This window comes from Hyperolius riggenbachi, chromosome 1, assembly GCF_040937935.1.
Source record: "Hyperolius riggenbachi isolate aHypRig1 chromosome 1, aHypRig1.pri, whole genome shotgun sequence".
NCBI lineage: Eukaryota > Metazoa > Chordata > Amphibia > Anura > Hyperoliidae > Hyperolius > Hyperolius riggenbachi.
The window spans coordinates 450,123,970-450,145,136 of record NC_090646.1 but is presented as its reverse complement, the minus strand read 5'-3'; the positions used below and the strand labels follow the sequence as shown (position 1 = coordinate 450,145,136).

At 41.9% G+C, this 21,167-nt stretch overlaps 1 protein-coding gene across 3 annotated transcripts in view; it reads right to left on the bottom strand.

The window, feature by feature from the left end:
• SCARF2 (scavenger receptor class F member 2) overlaps positions 1 to 21,167 on the bottom strand; it is a 307,002-nt gene that overhangs the window by 96,647 nt on the left and 189,188 nt on the right. For all 3 annotated transcript variants that reach the window (XM_068238727.1, XM_068238729.1, XM_068238728.1), the window contains exons 8-9: positions 7,950 to 8,067; positions 2,673 to 2,794 (exon numbers count right to left, since the gene is read on the bottom strand). In XM_068238727.1, the coding sequence (XP_068094828.1) occupies positions 2,673 to 2,794; positions 7,950 to 8,067 (240 nt within the window). The remainder of the gene's footprint in view (positions 1 to 2,672; positions 2,795 to 7,949; positions 8,068 to 21,167) is intronic.

The following is a 21,167-nucleotide window of genomic DNA, read 5'->3' as shown; positions in this document are numbered from 1 at the left end:
TGAACTCACCATACTCCTAATTGAGTACCTTGGGGTGTCTTCTTTCTAAAATGGGGTCATTTGTGGGGTTCCTATACTGCCCTGGCATTTTAGGGGCCCTAAACCGTGAGGAGTAGTCTTGAAACCAAATTTCTCAAAATGACCTGTGAAATGCTAACGGTACTCATTGGACTCTGGGCCCCTTAGCGCAGTTAGGATGCAAAAAAGTGCCACACATGTGGTACCGCCGTACTCAGGAGAAGTAGTATTATGTGTTTTGGGGTGTATTTTTACACATACCCATATTGGGTGGGAGAAATATCTCTGTAAATTGACAATTGTGTGTAAAGAAATCAAAAAATTGTCATTTACAGAGATATTTCTCCCACCCAATATGGGTATGTGTAAAAATACACCCCAAAACACATTGTACTACTTCTCCCGAGTACGGCGATACCACATGTGTGGCACTTTTTTGCACCCTAACTGCGCTAAGGGGCCCAGAGTCCAATGAGTACCTTTAGCATTTCACAGGTCATTTTGAAACATTTGGTTTCAAGACTACTCCTCACGGTTTAGGGCCCCTAAAATGCCAGAGCAGTATAGGAACCCCACAAATGACCCCATTTTACAAAGAGGACATCCCAAGGTATTCCGTTAGGAGTATGGTGAGTTCATAGAAGATTTTATTTTTTGTCACAAGTTAGCGGAAAATGACACTTGGTAAAAAAACTTAATAACAATCATTTTCCGCTAACTTGTGACAAAAAGTAAAATCTTCTATGAACTCACCATACTCCTAATTGAGTACCTTGGGGTGTCTTCTTTGTAAAATGGGGTCATTTGTGGGGTTCCTATACTGCCCTGGCATTTTAGGGGCCCTAAACCGTGAGGAGTAGTCTTGAAACCAAATGTCTCAAAATGACCTGTGAAATCCTAAAGGTACTCATTGGACTTTGGGCCCCTTAGCGCAGTTAGGGTGCAAAAAAGTGCCACACATGTGGTATCGCCGTACTCAGGAGAAGTAGTACAATGTGTTTTGGGGTGTATTTTTATACATACCCATGCTGAGTGGGAGAAATAACTCTGTAAATGGACAATTGTGTGTAAAAAAAATCAAAAAATTGTCATTTGCAGAGATATTTCTCCCACCCAGCATGGGTATGTGTAAAAATACACCCCAAAACACATTGTACTACTTCTCCCGAGTATAGCGATACCATATGTGTGACACTTTTTTGCAGCCAAACTGCGCTAAGAGGCCCACAGTGCAATGACTACTTTTAGGCTTTACAGGGGTGCTTACAATTCCGCACCCCCCAAAATGCCAGGACAGTAAACACACCCCATAAATGACCCCATTTTGAAAAATAGACACTTTAAGGTATTCATTGAGGGGCATGTTGAGTCCATGGCAGATTTCATTTTTTTTTGTTACAAGTTAGCAGAAATGGAAACCTTTTTTTTTTTTTTTTTTTGTGACAAACTGTCATTTTCCGCTAACTTGTGACAAAAAATAAAATCTTCTATGAACTCACTATGCCTCTCAGTGAATACTTTGGGATGTCTTCTTTCCAAAATGGGGTTATTTGTGGGGTATTTATACTATCCTGGAATTTTAGCACCTCATGAAACATGACAGGTAGTCAGGAAAGTCAGAGATGCTTAAAAATGGGAAAATTCACTTTTTGCACCATAGTTTGTAAACGCTATAACTTTTACCCAAACCAATAAATATACACTGAATGGGTTTTTTTTCATCAAAAACATGTTTGTCCACATTTTTCGCGCTGCATGTATACAGAAATTTTACTTTATTTGAAAAATGTCAGCACAGAAAGTTAAAAAAATCATTTTTTTGCCAAAATTCATGTCTTTTTTGATGAATATAATAAAAAGTAAAACTCGCAGCAGCAATCAAATAGCATCAAAAGAAAGCTGTATTAGTGAGAAGAAAAGGAGCCAAAATTCATTTAGGTGGTAGGTTGTATGAGCGAGCAATAAACCGTTAAAGCTGCAGTGGTCTGAATGGAAAAAACAGCGCTGGTCCTTAAGGGGGGGTAAAGGCTGAGTCCTCAAGTGGTTAAGAGGTGGTAGAGATGTTATCCAATGATCTCTCCTAGAGAACATTTGTAAATGAATTTCAAGATCATTGAGTAAGGGACAGACAAAATTACACCAGAGAACATACAAAAAATGTTAAACTTGTAGGAGATCCTGTGAGCTGGAAAATTCATAAGCTGGCATCTTTGTTATCTGATATAATCATGTAACAAATGTTCTTACTGTATGATGATGGGTATTGGCCTTTATAATTGCTATTCTTTATTGTACCATGTTTGCACTTTTCTATAAATAAAGAATATATAAAAAGATAAGCTGACATCCATGCTGAACGCCCTATAGAAAGATCACAGTGCATGCTGGGAGAAACAAGCAGATCCTCCTCATGTATTGCCAGGATAGTTGTTTCTTAAAGTTTCCTCAGAACTATTTTGCTTGTAACTGTTTTCCTTCAAAACCCCACATTTAGCCTACACTTTCCTTCTTATGACTTGGTACCTAAAGAAACAAATGATCTCTTCATAAGGCAGTAAGCATTTCATCAGACACGTTTAATCAGTCTTTTAGAAATGCAGCATTCATTAGGTTCACTGAAAAGACAGCTTGAAAGTCATAATAAATAATCTTACCCACAACTTTTGGCAACTTTTGCCTGCGCAGGGGAATTCGAGGTAGCTTCATGCTGATTCGGCTGAATCGTCCACAGAATCGTCGAGGGGCCTTCTTGTTTGTTACCTTCTCTTGATTTTCACTGTAAGGGAAAAAAAATGTATAATGCTTTAAGTTTATGAACTACTGTAAAAGTTGAAGGAAAGAAAAATCACAATTCAACCCATAAAGAACTTCTGAGCATTAAATATAGGTTGCTTCACAGCTACGTCTCTAATTCACAATATATTTACTGTGTAACCCTGTGTAATGATTTCTTTTTATTTCACCTCCAACTGCATTATAGGACAGGAAGATAGATGTGCACAGTAAAACATGTCCCCACAATCACAACTTCAGAATTGCTTTTGTAGCTTTCAGACACCTCTATGAGTGACATTCACATTTCTTTAAAGTACACTTGTCATGAGAGGAAAATTAAGGTAACTGTTACAAGGCTCCATCTAAAAACATGTTTCATAGCTGTAACATTTCTCCTCTGAACCTGGTATATGACCATACAGTCAGTACCAACATTGCACTAGATATATAAATATATTTTTATTGGTTGTTTTACTCCCTGTTGTTTTCATGGTGTTATTTAACTGTTTGTAATTTCTTTTGTTCTTTTTTCAGTTAAGGAGATTTTACAAAAGAAGACACTTTGTTACAACAAGTGTGTTTAGGTAGTCGCTGCCAAAAAATAGTCACCTCACTCTACTCCTCCAAAAGCAATTCAATGTAGCTGCGCTTCAAATGCAGTTTTGCTTCTACAATAAAGGTACAGTGGGATTGCCCTAAAAACAAATTTAAAAAGTCGCACATAGTATTTTTTCCTGTTGCAGTATTAAAGCTAATGTGAACCCATATTTAAATAAAAAAAAAGTCAGATACTCACCTAAGGAGAGGGAAGGCTCGGTCCTAATGAGCCTTCCCTCTCCTCTGCCGGTGCCCTCGGTGCTGCGCTGGCTCCCCCGTTCGCATCTGCTGCCGCTGGGGACTTCGGAAGTCTTCAAGAGCCGAGTCCTCCCGAAGACAGGCAGCTCTACACTGCGCACGCGTGAGTGAGTCATAGTGGGCGCTTTCACGTGCGCAGTGTAGAGCAGCCCGTCTTCGGGAGCACTCGGGCTCCCGAAGCATTTCCGAAGCCTCCCTTCGGCCGGGAAACAGCGGCATTTGACCGGAACGGTCAAATACCGTTATGGGGGAGCCAGCGCAACAGCGGGGACCGGGAGAGCCTCCCTCTCCTTAGGTGAGTATCTGACTTTTTTAAGCACTATGTGCAACATTCTTTTACTTTGCTTTAAAGTGGACCTGAATTCTTGCACAGGACAGAAGGAAAACAGAGAAATGTACCCTGTATGTGTTTAGAGAGTTTAGCCTGTTTAATTCCCCCTTATTTGTGTCTAATCACAAGTTGTAAGTTGTAAGTTGATCTCTACCCTGTGTCACATGACTGCCATAGGCAGAGATGGCAGATAAGCTCATTTGAAAGTACGGGCTGTTAACAATATGTCTGCTTCTATGAATCAGGAAGTAGAAACAGTGCAGATTTATATTAGGATTTGTAACAAGAAAATGTTTTTGTTGAAAGGTTATTATGCTGTTGTGTATCTTTTAGAGCATAGAGGATGTTCAGGTCCACTTCAAGAGTTACCCCACCATATGTGTATTGTGGACACAACAGGATTTTGAGCGCAACTTCCTTGAATTGCTTTTAGTAAAAGAGTTTTAAACCGACACCTAAATCAAACCTGAAGCGAAAAACAAAACAAAAAAAAAAGTATGATATAATAAACTGTATGTGTAGTACAGATAAGGAATATAATATTAATAGCAAAGAAAATAATATCATATTTTTATTTTCAGTTAACATTTCATCATTCTGTCACAGTTGTAGTTTTAAAAGCACACTCTGTCTTTTAAACTATAAAACAAAACAGAAATAATGACCCTTTGACCCTCTTTCCTGCTGTAAAACTTTATCTCAAGCTGTCTTTCACTGTTTCTTTGCTATTTAAATTGCTTCAGAAAACAGGACAGTATTCCATCCAGTGGGCCGAAGAGCTCAGAGAAGCATAAATAACAACCAAAGGTTTTTTTTAACTCTTTTTGCACTGGAAAACAATATGAGCCTTTTCTTTTCTTCGAATGTTCTATTTATTAGCTGTACTACACATACCATTACAATCATAAGTTTATTATAGCTTCAGATTTGCTTTTAAGTCTACATGGTCATTAGAGGAAAATAGCCTTTTCTAGTATTTAGCCTTGTAGCTATCGTTATTTATAGATTATTGAGAGTGCAAACAGAGTGCACATCACTGACCTATGCATGCTTGAAATCAAACATCTGCAAATCTGAGGGACAAAGCATTAATAAGCACTACTGCAGGGAAAGAACAGGGCGCTGTCTGCCTTATATAATTTAAAATGATATAATAACACATACAAATCATTTCAAATTAACCATACAGTAATCACAGCTATTTAAGAAAAATAATGTCTCGGTCTGTAGCTTTGTATCAAGCAACCAATGTACAAAGCCCTGCATTCATTCTGAAATGGGGCTTTTATGTCATATTTCCTTTGCTATTTAAACATGTTCTCTTTGAGTGGCCTTGGAGCTTGCAGGCTTCAGGATAATATACAGCAGTCTTAGGCCATGTCCACTCTGCCATGAGAAGGAAGAGGCCTGTCTGGCCGTGAGCAGACTTATAATTTACATATGCGGACAATGAATAGTAGCTATGGATATGAATGCTGGATTAAGCTCGGGCCAGGCAGTGAAGACTGGGGTGGCCAGCATGGGATTGCCTAAAGGGTTAGGATTACCAGGAAATCATATTTTATCAGGAAATGTTTTCTTCTTATTTATCAGTTCTTAGATATCATAAGACAAGTTACTGCTTATTACCGTAATTTGTTTTCCTTTTTTCCCTGGCCAATAACCTACATGGGATCTAGCCAGAGGCAACACGCTAAGCTGAGATTAGGGACCTAAGCTTTTCCAGTTCAAAAGCATTTTGTGCATCTGTCTTGGAAGAACAATGTGCGGAGTGGCTTTTGCATACGGAAGTCTTCAAGCATGTTAACTGCAGTGCAAGTCCATTCCTTCTACTTCTTCACTTTTACCTTTTGTTTTAAGTTAACCTTAAAGGAGTTATCAGGGCAAAATTGGCCAAATGAGCTTTACTTACCTACGGTTTTGTCCAGCGGCGGGGAGCGGAGCGGTCGGCGTGGGACAGTCGGCTGCAAGGGGCTGGAGAAAACCGCAGGTAAGTAAAGCTCATTTGGCCTATTTTGCCCTGATAACTCCTTTAAGTAAAAATAAACTGATGAGAAACAATTGTATCTATCCTACGCCTAAAAATTACTTCAAGATATCACACATTTTTATGTTAAGTTTAAATACTTCAAAAGGTAGATTTATTGTTCTGTCTGAGCTCAATAACACAGTCTGTTCTGTGTCTCAGAGCACTAAAATATATGAACTATTGACCTTCTTTATCTACCCCCCTGCTTTTCAGAAGTCCAGTTTTCTGCCAGAAAAGGGTTTTGTGACTGTAATTCCTTATCAGTAAAAGACTCTATAGTTTGACCGGGTCCTTACTGGAGAGAAACTGTCACTTGCATAGCTGAATGTTCACTCTTTCAGGCAGAAGAACATGAACACAGCATATTTATTTGTTTGCCACTGTACATACATATGTCTATCTCATAACGTTATTTTGTCACTTAAGATTCCCTTTAAGTACTGTGCGCGAACACAGTTGATTTTACATGTAACGCTGAACAGACTTCACTGAAGTTCGTAGTAAAGAATGGCTGGTGATAGGTCATCTCAAGGGCCGAATAGGCCCTGTAAAGACAGACTAAGTTATACCCAAAATGGTAAATCTAAAAGAATAACAGTTTCAAGGTGGGTGGTGTATAGGTTGGATGAACGAAGAAAGAAAGAGCCAAATACAAAAAAAACCCAAAACAAAGAAAACAGGTACGGGGGAATTGGAGATACAACATAACACCAAAATCCGAATGTCTGTTCTGTTCTTTTAGAAATTGGTACCAACTGTCATCTTCACTTTTAAGTCGTACTAAGGGTTTAGCTGAATCTGAAATTTAAATAAAATAAGCTATTACAATTACCGCATATTAAAATGCAGGGATGCAATGTTTCTGCATCCATTCTGCATTCAATCTGCGTGTAGTGGAAACAAGCCCTAAGTATGAAAGGTGCCATAGGAAAACATGGAACTTACTTTGAAAATCAGTTGACCTTTCAGTCATAACTGAAAGCAACTGATTAAGTGTAAACGGGGCCTAACTAAGTATTTTTTTTTTTTTTTACTATTTTGAAATAAGACATTCATAAAAAAATAAAAAATCAAGGCTGTTCTAGTTAACGAAGGGCAGACAACCAGATAGCTTCAATGCTCTTTTAATTTTTTTCAGCTTTCCTGAATACCTACAATCTGGAGTTTTAGAGTACAAAAAAAACTTATGCAGGAAAGTGCAGTAAACCATGCCCATTTTTACCTCTAAAGTTTTATACACATGCTAGACTAAATTTGGCAGAAGCATCTGGTCAGGGCTGACTCTGCTAAGAATCTACTGTGTACAGGTGTAAGTACGTATGCAGAAAGACCCAGTGTCAGATCATTCTGCTCCTTACCCGGCCAGCCAAACGCAGCTCTGTTGTGTATCCCTTCTCCTCTCCATAGCAACTGTCCATGTCAGTCTGCTAAAACAGAGAGACACATCTGTACTGCCCTCATTCCTCGCCCACAAAATCTAGCTAAATCCTGATAGGTGATACTAATGGTATACGTGTGCTAACCTTAAACTTCACTAACTTCCTCTCAACAACCAGATATTGTTATAGGACACATTGGGCTTGATTAACTAAGACAAATAGCATGCCTTATCCGAGTTAACATGCCTTATCGGAGATAACACACCTTATCGGAGATAACACGCCTTATCAAAGTTAACACGCCTTATCAGAGTACCATAGTGAGTGCTATGAACCCGCAGGGGCTCAGGGCAGGACGAGTGGAGCTCTCGTCATTGCCAATCAGCAGGCATAGGTTGTTAGCGCTCGCTATGCTACTCTGACAAGACGTGTTAACTTTGATAAGGCGTGTTATCTCTGATAAGGCATGTTAACTCGGACAAGGCATGCTATTTGTCTTAGTGAATCAAGCCCATTGTATTTGTAGGCTGTGTAAGCAAGTGATGTATAAACACAAACATACTCGGCTGACTCTTCTTTCTTGCGGCAGACACAACAGCAGCACAGCAATGACAGGAGGAGTATCAGCAGAAAAACTACAAGTGCTCCTGCACCGATGACTCCCATTCTCTGGTTGGCTTCTAAAATGAAAGATATAAAACATCATCAGCAACATGAATTCTGAACATTATCAACAGAGTTTTCCTTAGCATCTAATATCTGGCATTTTTCGCTTCGATTGCTAAGAACTACTGATTACTTAGCACTGACACTCTCAAAACACCACAGTGTCACTGTTTTAACCACTTCAGCCCGAGAGCAATTTTCACATATAGGCGCTGCTCCCATTCATTTGCCAATAACTTTATTACTCCTTATCACAGCTAAATGATCTATATATTGTTTTTTTCAGGACAAATTTGGCTTTTAGTGTGTGTTAATTTTGTTTAGTAATCACCTTATTTTCTATGCATTTTGAAAGGAAAACAAGGGAAAAATGTTGACTATAAGTTAAACACACTAATTGTATTTGCTCATCCATCCTGGTTAATGCAACATTTAGATTATGTTCCTAGCACAATGTATGGTGGAAATATTGTATTTGGAAATAAAGGTGTCTTTTTTCTGTTTTTTGCTTTCTCGTTGTACACTCTTAATTATTACAAGGCCTTATTTTGAAAAATAATAGTAATATACCCTCATGGCATGCATATTAAAAAAGCCAGGTTCCTAAGGTAACAATATATGTTGTTTCTTTCATATTCTGTCAGTTTGTTTTTTATTTTACAAGTCTTTAATTTTGGTACAGAATATGCGAAATTTAATTTCTTTTGATTCAGTTTGTGACTAAAAAAATACAGGAGACATGCGCCTTAACCCTAAAACTCTTTAAACTCTATTCTACTACTTATGACGGTTAAAATGATACCACATATGTCTCTTGTAGTGTTGCTAAAACTTTCCCAAGTTTGATCTGATAATTCTGAAAATGACTTTTTATGTTTGATTGAGTTTGTCCATACCTATTTTTCATGTGACGTGGTTCACAGCTTTTAGACACACCAAAATGTATTCTACAACTCGTCATGGTTAAAATGATACCACATGTGCCTCATTTAGTAACAAACTGGTGGTGCACTCTCCACAACAACACTGGACAAATATATTCGTCCAGTTCGGCTTAAGTGGTTAAAGTGTACCTGTAGGGAAAGAGGTGCCCATGTTAGATAGTAGAATACTCCATGCATGGGCTGCTCCATGCTACTGTGTAGGCTGTCAGAGTGGCTGTGCTCTTTCATGGGCGGGAGCATGGCCACAAAAAAGAAGAGGGTCCTGGCGACCAGCAGTGGGCTCAGAAAGGAGATTTAGGACCCAGAGGCTTCCCTCTACCAAGGTAATATTTAACTTTTTTTTTTTTAAAAGCGCATGTTTCTTTCAAAGAGCAGAGACATATTGCAGAAAATGCACACTGCACTGAAACATGGCTTCCCTTCATTTTCAAGTCTGTTTAACCTTCTGAGCGTTCTGGACGAGCTGAGCTCGTCCAGAGACGCTGGAGGGTGCCGCTCAGGCCCTGCTGGGCCGATTTCAATCAAATAAAAAGGAGCACACGCAGCCGGCACTTTGCCAGCCGCGTGTGCTACCTGATCGCCGCCGCAGCGGCGAAAGAGGGTCCCCCCAGCCGCCCGAGCCCAGCGCAGCCGGACCAAACAGTTCCGGCCAGCGCTAAGGGCTGGATCGGAGGCGGCTGACGTCAGGAAAGCAAAACAAGAAGGGCCGCTCATCGCGGAGGCGATCAGAAGTGCGGATTAGGAGCGCCCTCTAGTGGGCTTTCATGCAGCCACCTTTCAGTTGGCTGCATGAAATAGTTTTTTTTTAAATTAAAAAAAAAACGTCCGGTCACCAGCCTGGCGATCTTAATAGAACGCCAGACAGGTTAAAGAGACACTGAAGTCTCGTAAAAATCATGTTTTTATTTAAAAATTGTGTTTATCATCATAGCCCTTCCTAAACTGCAGCTTCCCCGCCGCTGAAATCTAACTAAATCCCCCATACCCCCCCTCTCCCCTGCAAAATCCACAACTTTCATCTCTAAAGGTGGCCATACATCATACATACTTTTATTTACTTGTTTTTTTTATTTTTTATTTCTTTAAAATTCAACCTATTTTCTTGATAGTAGTGTTTAAAAAAAAATCAAATCTATCCACCATACACCATTCCTTTTTTCTCTAAAAATCAATCAGAATTTTCCACCATAATCATCAACAGATTTGAGAAAATCAATCAAATGTACTTAGCTACTTCAGGTTCCGGGGTTTTTACCCCTTAAGGTTCCTGACAATGTTGGCATATCAGCTGTGTCGCATTTGAAACAGCAATAACTTTTTATTACCTTTTTTTTCCAAGTATTATTTAATTTCACAGGCAATTTATTGGGGAAAATTAGGCGTAAATGCAAAAATGACATTTTTCCGTGTCGTCCTCCGCCCCCCCCCCCCCCTCCTAACTTTTACATGACAAGTACCAAAGTTTTAAAACACCTCAAAATACATTATTTGGCTTGTTCCGGTTTAAATGATACCATACATGGCATATTTCATTGCTAGTTGGACATGTAGCTTATCATTAGTGCCAGCCTGTGCGTCTGTGGTGATTGCATGCGCTAGGGCTCACAGTTTGGGGACTCCAGTGCAGTATATATAGGCATTGCTAGGCAACAACTCGCGATGCAGCTATACAAGTTTGGGTCCCCGAGCTGTTACCATAGTGATTGCATCCGATTGCTATTGGCGGAAGTCATTACAGGTGTCCACTGACCTCATGGCAAGTAAAGTTAACACAAGTGGTATAGTTGTGTTAACTATACTTAACACGTATAGTTACCATGATCACAGTGGCGGTTTTTAGTGCTGGACGTAAGTCTCACGTCCAGGAACCTACAGTGTATCTAATTTGGACGTGAGACTTGCATCCAAAAACCATAGTTAAGAAAAAATTACATGTAATTTTTCTATACAAATAATAATTGTTAGCAAAAAAGGTTTTGGCGGAATTGTATGTTTAAAACAAATTGTGGTCAATTTTAAAAGGAACAACAAATAGTTCTACCTGCTGTAATAATATTTCATCTGCTACCAAAACACTAAAAGCTTATTGGGTGGTAAGGGACGGGGTTAGGTCACTTATCACAGAGCATAGTTATTGGTTTATTTTGTTTTACAGTATTAGTTGGGGTTAGATACTGCACCATCTGCCTCTTTCTTGAGCTCCAGTTATAGGTAAGGAAAATATCTGAATAAAAGTCAGGTAACAACTAGTGCTGCTGCCAAATAAGATTAAGAAGCACAGATCATTCCCTGGCATGTCTTCTTTAAACTCTGCCTCTCAAGTTCAGTTTCCAGCAAGCCAGGATTTTCTAGATATATATAGATAAAACATTAAAATTCTGAAGCCTTGCAACCACGACAGCAGCACAGCATTTGCTGGTGTAACCCTGTAACCCCAGGCTTGAACACATATAGAAAAGCTAATCTGACACATCTTCTCACTGTAAAGTCAGTTTTCTCACCTGTCCATCTCTGCAACAGATATAAATTACAGAGTGGAAAGTGCAATAGTGTTCACTAAAAGCCTTGTCATATACAGTTGTCATAGAGGGAATTGTGGTTTTCTCCACTATAGTTTAGTTAGATTTTAAAGGGATACTTGAGTGACCTGGGAAAAAAAAGCGGGGGACCGGAGCATCGGTGAGTGGCTGCATGTGGGCTGGTAGAAGCCCCAGATAAGTGCAACCCTTTTTTTCAGGTCACTTAAGTATCCCTTTAAAGGGAACCTAAAGCGAGGCCTCCATACAGTGGTTTGCAAAAAGATTCGCCCCCTTGAAGTTTTCCACATTTTGTCGCATTACTGCCACTCACATGAATCAATTTTATTGGATTTCCATGTGAGAGACCAATACAAAGTGGTGTACACGTGAGAAGTGAAACAAAAATCATACATGATTCTAAACATTAAAAAAAAATAACTGCAAAGTGGGGGGTGTGTAATTATTCAGCCCCCTGAGTCAATACTTTGTAGAACCACCTTTTGCTGCAATTACAGCTGCCAGTCTTTTAGGATATGTCTCTACCAGCTTTGCAAATCTAGAGACTGAAATCCTTGCCCATTCTTCTTTGCAAAACAGCTCCAGCTCAGTCAGATTAGATTAGATGGACAGCTTTTGTGAACAGCAGTTTTAAGATCTTGCCACAGATTCTGTGGGATGTTCAAGGCTTTGGAAATCTTTTTTGTAGCCTAAAGGCCCATATACACGTCGGATTTTTGCGAACGACGGGTCGTTTGAACGTCCCGTCGCTCAGTCGTCCGCACGCGAAATCAAGCGTGTGTACAGACTGTCGTTCGGGTGATAAGACTGGTCGGGCGGAACGCTCAAAATCAGTCTTACTAACAGGCCGAACAAGGAGAGCGCTGATCAGAAATGCAGTCAAGAGGCCCATGGTGACTCTGGACGAGCTGCAGAGATGTACAGCTCAGGTGGGGGAATCTGTCCATAGGACAACTATGCACTGCACAAAGTTGGCCATTATGGAAGAGTGGCAAGAAGAAAGCCATTGTTAACAGAAAAGCATAAGAAGTCCCGTTTGCAGTTTGCCACAAGCCATGTGGGGGACACAGCAAACATGTGGAAGAAGGTGCTCTGGTCAGATGAGACCAAAATGGAACTTTTTGGCCAAAATGCAAATTCAGTGCATATTTATTGGTTTGGGTAAAAGTTATGGCGTTTACAAACTATGGTGCAAAAAGTGAATTTTCCCATTTTCAAGCATCTATGACTTTTCTGACCCCCTGTCATGTTTCATGAGGGGCTAGAATTCCAGGATAGTATAAATACCCCCCAAATGACCCCATTTTGGAAAGAAGACATCCCAAAGTATTCACTGAGAGGCATAGTGAGTTCATAGAAGATATTATTTTTTGTCACAAGTAAGCGGAAAATGACACTTTGTGACAAAAAAAAAAAAAAAAAAGGTTTCCATTTCTGCTAACTTGCGACAAAAAAAAAAAATGAAATCTGCCACGGACTCACCATGCCCCTCTCTGAATACCTTGAAGTGTCTACTTTCCAAAATGGGGTCATTTGTGGGGTGTGTTCACTGTCCTGGCATTTTGGGGGGTGCTAAATTGTAAGCACCCCTGTAAAGCCTAAAGGTGCTCATTGGACTTTGGACCCCTTAGCGCAGCTAGGCTGCAAAAAAGTGCCACACATGTGGTATTGCCATACTCAGTAGAAGTACTATAATGTGTTTTGGGGTGTATTTTTACACATACCCATGCTGGGTGGGAGAAATATCTCTGTGAATGACAATGTTTTCATTTTTTTTACACACAATTGTCCATTTACAGAGTTATTTCTCCCACCCAGCATGGGTATGTGTAAAAATACACCACAAAACACATTATACTACTTCTCCCGAGTACGGCAATACCACATGTGTGGCACTTTTTTGCACCCTAACTGCGCTAAAGGGCCCAAAGTCCAATGAGTACCTTTAGGATTTCACAGGTCATTTTTGTTTCAAGACTACTCCTCACGGTTTAGGGCCCCTAAAATGCCAGGGCAGTATAGGAACCCCACTAATGACCCCATTTTACAAAGAAGACACCCAAAGGTATTCCGTTAGGAGTATGGTGAGTTCATAGAAGATTTTATTTTTTGCCACAAGTTAGCGGAAATTGATTTGAATTGTTTTTCTTCACAAAGTGTCATATTCCGCTAACTTGTGACAAAAAATGAAATCTTCTATGACCTCGCCATACACCTAATGGAATACCTTTGGTTGTCTCCTTTCTAGAATGGGGTCATTTGTGGGGTTCCTATACTGCCCTGGCATTTTAGGGGCCCTGAACCGTGAGGAGTAGTCTTGAAACCAAATGTCGCAAAATGACCTGTGAAATCCTAAAGGTACTCATTGGACTTTGGGCCCCTTAGCGCACTTAGGGTGTAAAAAAGTGCCACACATGTGGTACCGCCGTACTCAGGAGAAGTAGTATAATGTGCTTTGGGGTGTATTTTTACACATACCCATGCTGGGTGGTAGAAATATCTCTGTACATGACAATTGTTTGATTTTTTTTACACACAATTGTCCATTTACAGAGAGATTTCTCCCACCCAGCATGGGTATGTGTAAAAATACACCCCAAAACACATTATACTACTTCTCCTGAGTACGGCGATACCACGTGTGACACTTTTTTTTACAGCCTAGGTGCGCTAAGGGGCCCAACGTCCTATTCACAGGTCATTTTGAGGCATTTGTTTTCTAGACTACTCCTCACGGTTTAGGGCCCCTAAAATGCCAGGGCAGTATAGGAACCCCACAAGTGACCCCATTTTAGAAAGAAGACACCCCAAGGTATTCCATTAGGTGTATGGCGAGGTCATAGAAGATTTTACTTTTAGTCACAAGTTAGTGAAAAATGACACTTTGTGAAAAAAAACCCAATAAAAATCAATTTCCGCTAACTTTTGACAAAAAATAAAATATTCTATGAACTCGTCATACACCTAACAGAATACCTTGGGGTGTCTTTTTTCTAAAATGGGGTCACTTGTGGGGTTCCTATACCGCCCTGGCATTTTACAGGCCCAAAACCGTGAGTAGTCTGGAAACCAAATGTCTCAAAATGACTGTTCAGGGGTATAAGCATCTGCAAATTTTGATGACAGGTGGTCTATGAGGGGGCGAATTTTGTGGAACCGGTCATAAGCAGGGTGGCCTTTTAGATGACAGGTTGTATTGGGCCTGATCTGATGGATAGGAGTGCTAGGGGGGTGACAGGAGGTGAATGATGGGTGTCTCAGGGGGTGATTAGAGGGGAAAATAGATGCACTCAATGCACTGGGGAGGTGATCGGAAGGGGGTCTGAGGGGGATCTGAGGGTTTGGCCGAGTGATCAGGAGCCCACACGGGGCAAATTAGGGCCTGATCTGATGGGTAGGTGTGCTAGGGGGTGACAGGTAGTGACAGGAGGTGATTGATGGGTGTCTCAAGGTGTGATTAGTGGGGGGAATAGATGCAAGTAATGCAATGGCGAGGTGATCAGGGCTGGGGTCTGAGCGGGTGATTGGGTGCCCTAGGGGCAGATGGGGGTCTAATCTGATGGGTAGCAGTGACAGGGGGTGATTGATGGGTAATTAGTGGGTGTTTAGAGGAGAGAACAGATGCAATGCACTTGGGAGGTGATCTGACTGCGGGTCTGCAGGCGATCGGATGGTGTGTGTGGGTGATCAGATTGCCCGCAAGGGGCAGGTTAGGGACTGATTGATGGGTGGCAGTGACAGGGGGTGATTGATGGGTGGCAATGACAGGGGCTGATTGATGGGTGGCAGTGACAGGGGGTGATTGATGGGTGATAGGTGATTGGCAGGTGATTGACAGGTGATCAGTGGGTTATTACAGGGGAGAACAGATGTAATTAATGCACTGGTGAATTGATAAGGGGGGGGGTCAGAGGGCAATCTGAGCGTGTTGGCGGGTGATTGGGTGCCCGCAAGGGGCAGATTAGGGTCTGATCTGATAGGTAAAAGTGACAGGTGGTGATAGGGGGTGATTGATGGGTAATTAGTGGGTGTTTAGAGGAGAGAATAGATGTAAACAATGGATTTGGGAGGTGATCTGATGTCGGATCTGCGGGCGATCTATTGGTGTGGGTGGGTGATCAGATTGCCCGCAAGGGGCAGGTTAGGGGCTGATTGATGGGTGGCAGTGACAGGGGGTGACAGGGGGTGATTGATGGGTGATAGGTGATTGGCAGGTGATTGACAGGTGATCAGTGGGTTATTACAGGGAAGAACAGATGTAATTAATGCACTGGCGAATTGATAAGGGGGGGGGGGGGGGGGTCTGAGGGCAATCTGAGCGTGTGGGCGGGTGATTGGGTGCCCGCAGGGGGCAGATTAGGGTCTGATCTGATAGGTAACAGTGACAGGTGGTGATAGGGGGTGATTGATGGGTGATTAGTGGGTGTTTAGAGGAGAGAATAGATGTAAACAATGGATTTGGGAGGTGATCTGATGTCGGATCTGCGGGCGATCTATTGGTGTGGGTGAGTGATCAGATTGCCCGCAAGGGGCAGGTTAGGGGCTGATTGATGGGTGGCAGTGACAGGGGGTGACAGGGGGTGATTGATGGGTGATAGGTGATTGACAGGTGATCAGTGGGTTATTACAGGGAAGAACAGATGAAATTAATGCACTGGCGAATTGATAAGGGGGGGGTCAGAGGGCAATCTGAGCGTGTTGGCGGGTGATTGGGTGCCCGCAAGGGGCAGATTAGGGTCTGATCTGATAGGTAAAAGTGACAGGTGGTGATAGGGGGTGATTGATGGGTGATTGATGGGTAATTAGTGGGTGTTTAGAGGAGAGAATAGATGTAAACAATGGATTTGGGAGGTGATCTGATATCGGATCTAAGGGCGATCTATTGGTGTGGGTGGGTGATCAGATTGCCCGCAAGGGGCAGGTTAGGGGCCGATTGTTGGGTGGCAGTGACAGGGGGTGATTGATGGGTGATTGACAGGTTATCAGGGGGGATAGATGCATACAGTACACAGGGGGGGGGGTCTGGGGGGGTCCTGGGGAGAATCTGAGGGGTGGGGGGGTGATCAGGAGGGGGCAGGGGGGGGGATAAAAAAAATAGCGTTGACAGATAGTGACAGGGAGTGATTGATGGGTTATTAGGGGGGTGATTGGGTGCAAACAGGGGTCTGGGGGGTGGGCAGGGGGGGGGTCTGAGGGGTGCTGTGGGCGATCAGTGGGCGGGGGGGGGGCAGATCAGTGTGTTTGGGTGCAGACTAGGGTGGCTGCAGCCTGCCCTGGTGGTCCCTCGGACACTGGGACCACCAGGGCAGGAGGCAGCCTGTATAATACACTTTGTATACATTACAAAGTGTATTATACACTTTGTAGCGGCGATCGCGGGGTTAACATCCCGCCGGCGCTTCCGTATGGCCGGCGGGATGTTACGGCGGGTGGGCGGAGCCAGTTGCCGGGGGAAGCGCGCGTCATCAATGACGCGATCGCTCCCCCGGCATAGGAAAAGGACGCAACGCCCTAAGGCGTATTGCGGTCCTTAAGGCATCCACTTTGCCGCCGCCCATGGGCTGTGGGCGGTCGGCAAGTGGTTAAGCAATACCAGTTGCCTGGCTATCCTGCTGATCTCTTTGGCTGCAATAGTGTCTTAAACCCACACTTGAAACAAGCATGCAGCTAATCCAGTCTAACTTCAGTCAGAGCACCTGATCTGCATGCTTGTTCAGGGTCTATGGCTAAAAGTATTAAAGGCAGAGGATCAGCAGGACAGCAAGGCAATATGCATTATTTAAAAGGAAATAAATGTGGCAGCCTCTATATCCCTCTCCCTTTAGGTTTCCTTTAATGTGAATGAGAAATGTATAAAATGCGTTAGGCCTAATTTGTATGGGACACAGATGAATTCCTTTGCTTAGAGATCTTTAATGACATACTGAAAGGCATGAGTAGAGTAACTGTTACCTGAGATTAATATTAGGTAGCTTAGTAAAGGCATTAAATAGCATTGCGCCTTTCCAATAGCAAAGCTTGATGCTACTAATACAAGAACGTCATCCATTGCTCAGCTCCAAAGTACAATCTGCCCATCTACAGTTTCACTAGACTAATTAAACAATTTTATCCTGACATTGCCTAACCTACAGAGTCAGAAATACACCAGCCTTACAATTGGTATTTCAGTAAATTGTCTTCAGATGTTACCAGCTAAAGTGTTATGCTTTGGATTATACTGCTCTGTGTGGGTGTTCTAAATTTGGAAAAATAGAACTTGTAAATTATCTGACTGCTCATCAAAAGAAATAAGTAATAAAAACCAGTCAAAACTATTTTCCTAAGAAGCATTTCTTCTCCTTAGTGACGTCAAAGGAACTTAATAACATCTTGCTACACAAATAAAAACATGCAAAAAATGTACAGTATGTCATCTATGAAGAGGCCCACAATTTTATTTTTAGGTACAAGAGCTTTTTTTTTTAAATAAACGTGGGAAACTTGCTGCTTGTACATGGCAGGAACATTCCTCTCTGGTATTCATTTCATCATGTGCAGAGCATAGAGCTGCTACCAATAATTATAAACATTTTACAAGGTCTATCAAGACTCTCTTGGTTTATTTTGGTGGAAGAGGATGGCGAGGGAGCGATCAGGCTGAAGGGGGCTGGGAGGAAGCCCCAGGTATATATGATTTTTTTAAATTCATGTCAGGCTTTTTTTAAATTATTTTTCACAATCCTTTCTTTAAAAGTGTTCTGTAGCTTTAATTTTCAAACATGATCTGACTCTAGGAATTCCAGGCTATTCCTGCTAGGCCTCATTCACCATACATGGTAAATAATATTGTCACTAGGGAATGCCCAACAGGCCTGCTAAATGACCAGGAATTAGTTTCCTAAGCCATTAGTCTGCAAGGTCTAATGAGTGTGAGTCCTTGGGCCCATATGTGTATGTAACGTCTTCTCTCGAGTTTTCTCCTATGTGAAGTTTTCACACCTTGTCAATAAAATGTCTCTTAAACCACCGTCAAGTAAAAAAATTCTCCAAATTATTTTGATAGTATTTTTTTCACCTCCGTTTTGGAAAGTTTTCAGTTGCTAAGTGAAAAAAAAGGTTATTTTAAAGAAAAGATGAAAAAATATTTTCCAGGAGAAAAAGTTAATAACGGCCAATCTCCTTGTTGCTGAAGACACAGTGGACCTGATGCAGGAGTGGCTATCTATGCATGGCAACTTTACCAGTCTTAATACCCAGAGTGCACGGCTCATTGCTCTATAGCATCATGCGTGTTGCTATGGTAATGTACATTAAGCCACAGGTTGACATAACCATCCTGGCTACATCAGCCTGCGTGGATGAGAAGGGGTCAAAGGGGTCAAAGAAAGCTTTTGAATGGAAGGTGGGGTTTATTATGCTTTCAATAACAAGTTTTATTGAGAAGATAAATAGCAAAGTACAGAAATGCCAATTCACAGTGTATTTAGGAACATAAATAATGCAAATACCAGTACCGGTATGACTTCATTTTATTGTTAATAAATTGAGAAAAATTGGCATGTCCCTCCCTTAAACATTTTTCAACCCCTTCTCACCCATACAACCATGCGTTCAGAACTACAGAAAGTCATAACGGAGGCACATCTTAACCTCCAAGTCAGGCTGGGAGTAAAAGAAAAACAATATTTTACGACATATCCTGGTGCCCATTTTACTACACGATAACTTCTATATTGTTTATATATGGTGCCCTTTTCAACCAGAGCCTTTAGTATATGCACACTATACCAGACTTCTCTGGCACTTAATCTCCCTGTCGCTCCACGCTGGCTTGAGTGGAGCTGCCGAACCCACCAGGATCACTGCTACTCTTTCCTCTTCCGACATCTAATACAGAACATGTAGTGGACCAATGGGTAGCCCCAGCGGTAGAAACAAAGATACTTTGCTGGGTTTACACTGTTCTGTATTAGATATCAGAAGCAGAGGAGAGCAGCAGTTGCAATCCTTGTGGATTTGGTGGTTTGGCTTAAGACGGTGTGGAGCAATGGTCCCCGTTGTGCAAGAATGTAGCAGCGAGTGTTGGGTTAGTGTCGGGAAGCTTTCTAGCTCTAGCGGCTAGTGAGACAGTGCAGTAAATCTCCTGGGGGAGCGAGGCAGCAGTGCCGTGGTGCTGAAGGAAAGCACCGCAGCACAAAACCTTGCTCCCCATCACCTGGCGGCCACGAGCAACACTCAAGGCAAATAGTGAGGCTCTTCTTATTTGGACAACATTATGATGAAGCCTGCTATTGAATTTAGCAGTAAACCCTGAGCAGGTCAGGTGAGAGCTTCTTCAAATGCAAATGGCCCACCTTTTTTTATATCATTTTATGAAATGCAAATTGCTTGGTATCAGTCACCTGCAACAAACATGTGGCCAGGGAAATAAGTGTAACATCAGGATGAATGACCAGTATAAAACTTGGGAGTCTGCATTCTACAGCTCTTCACCAGTAAAAAAAATAAATAATAAAACATCACAATTAACCTCCTTAATTCATGGTTAAATGATTTTTGATGAACATGCATTGAGATTTTCATTGATGTGCTCTGTGCAGCAGCCAGGTGGTCTTAAACTAAACATAAAGCGTTTCCCACTCTTATTACCTGATTTTCATCCAGTGATATTTGTAAACATCCTATCATGCCATCTGGCCAGTTACAGTGTGGAAGACTATCTTGTCCCTTCATTATACAACCTCACCATAATCAGTGGCTAGGGTGTTCACCATAGGTCAGCCACCTGAGTGGGAGGAACTTTTTGCAGTTTTATGTTTGGTGGTAAAAGGTTAGTGTCTTTCTTGGGTTTAACAGTAACATGACAAGTGGGTACATTTATCCAATAGTAAAGCAGACACAGACAGCAATAAAATATTTTAGTACTATAGAGAAAAAGTTTTAAACTGTATCAGGGTTTTATATCTTTCTGTGTTACCAATGCAAAATACACTAACTACCTCATCCAGGGTGACAGGGACAGAGGCATAGCTATGGGTGGGCAAGGGGGACATATGCTCCCGTTCACAGCACTCTGAGGGTGCTCAGCACAGGTGCTGCATCCCCACATACATGAGAGGCGGCTCACTGGCTGCCTGAAGTGCCCCTGCTTCTCTCCCTCCCTCTGCAGTGGAGTGCAGAAGCATTAACAGCAGCAGAAAAATCGGGCACATCTGGCTATCTAAAGGGGGGCACATCCGGCTATCTAAAGGTCTATCTAAAATGGTGAAAGGGGGGCCTATCTGGTTCTCTATAGGGGGGCAAATCTGGCTATCTAAAGGGGGACTCCATCCATGACCACAACAACATTCTGATGTCTGGCCATGCCCATTTTGTCCATGGGGGGGGGGGGGCGCAAAAACGTTTTTATGTCCCCGGGGTGCTGAAAACCCTAGCTACGCCTCTGCACAGGGACAGGTGGTAAAGAGAAATCTCACCAATCACTTTAACCATTCACAACTGTATCTAAAATAAAAATAAGTCTTGAATATAACTTTTTATTCCAGTGATCCTTTTAAAAAGGTGGGTCAGATAGACCAATACATGCCGCTGGACTGGATAGCTGACCTCGCAAAAAACATATACATGGTTGACTTTGCTTTCACATGAAGG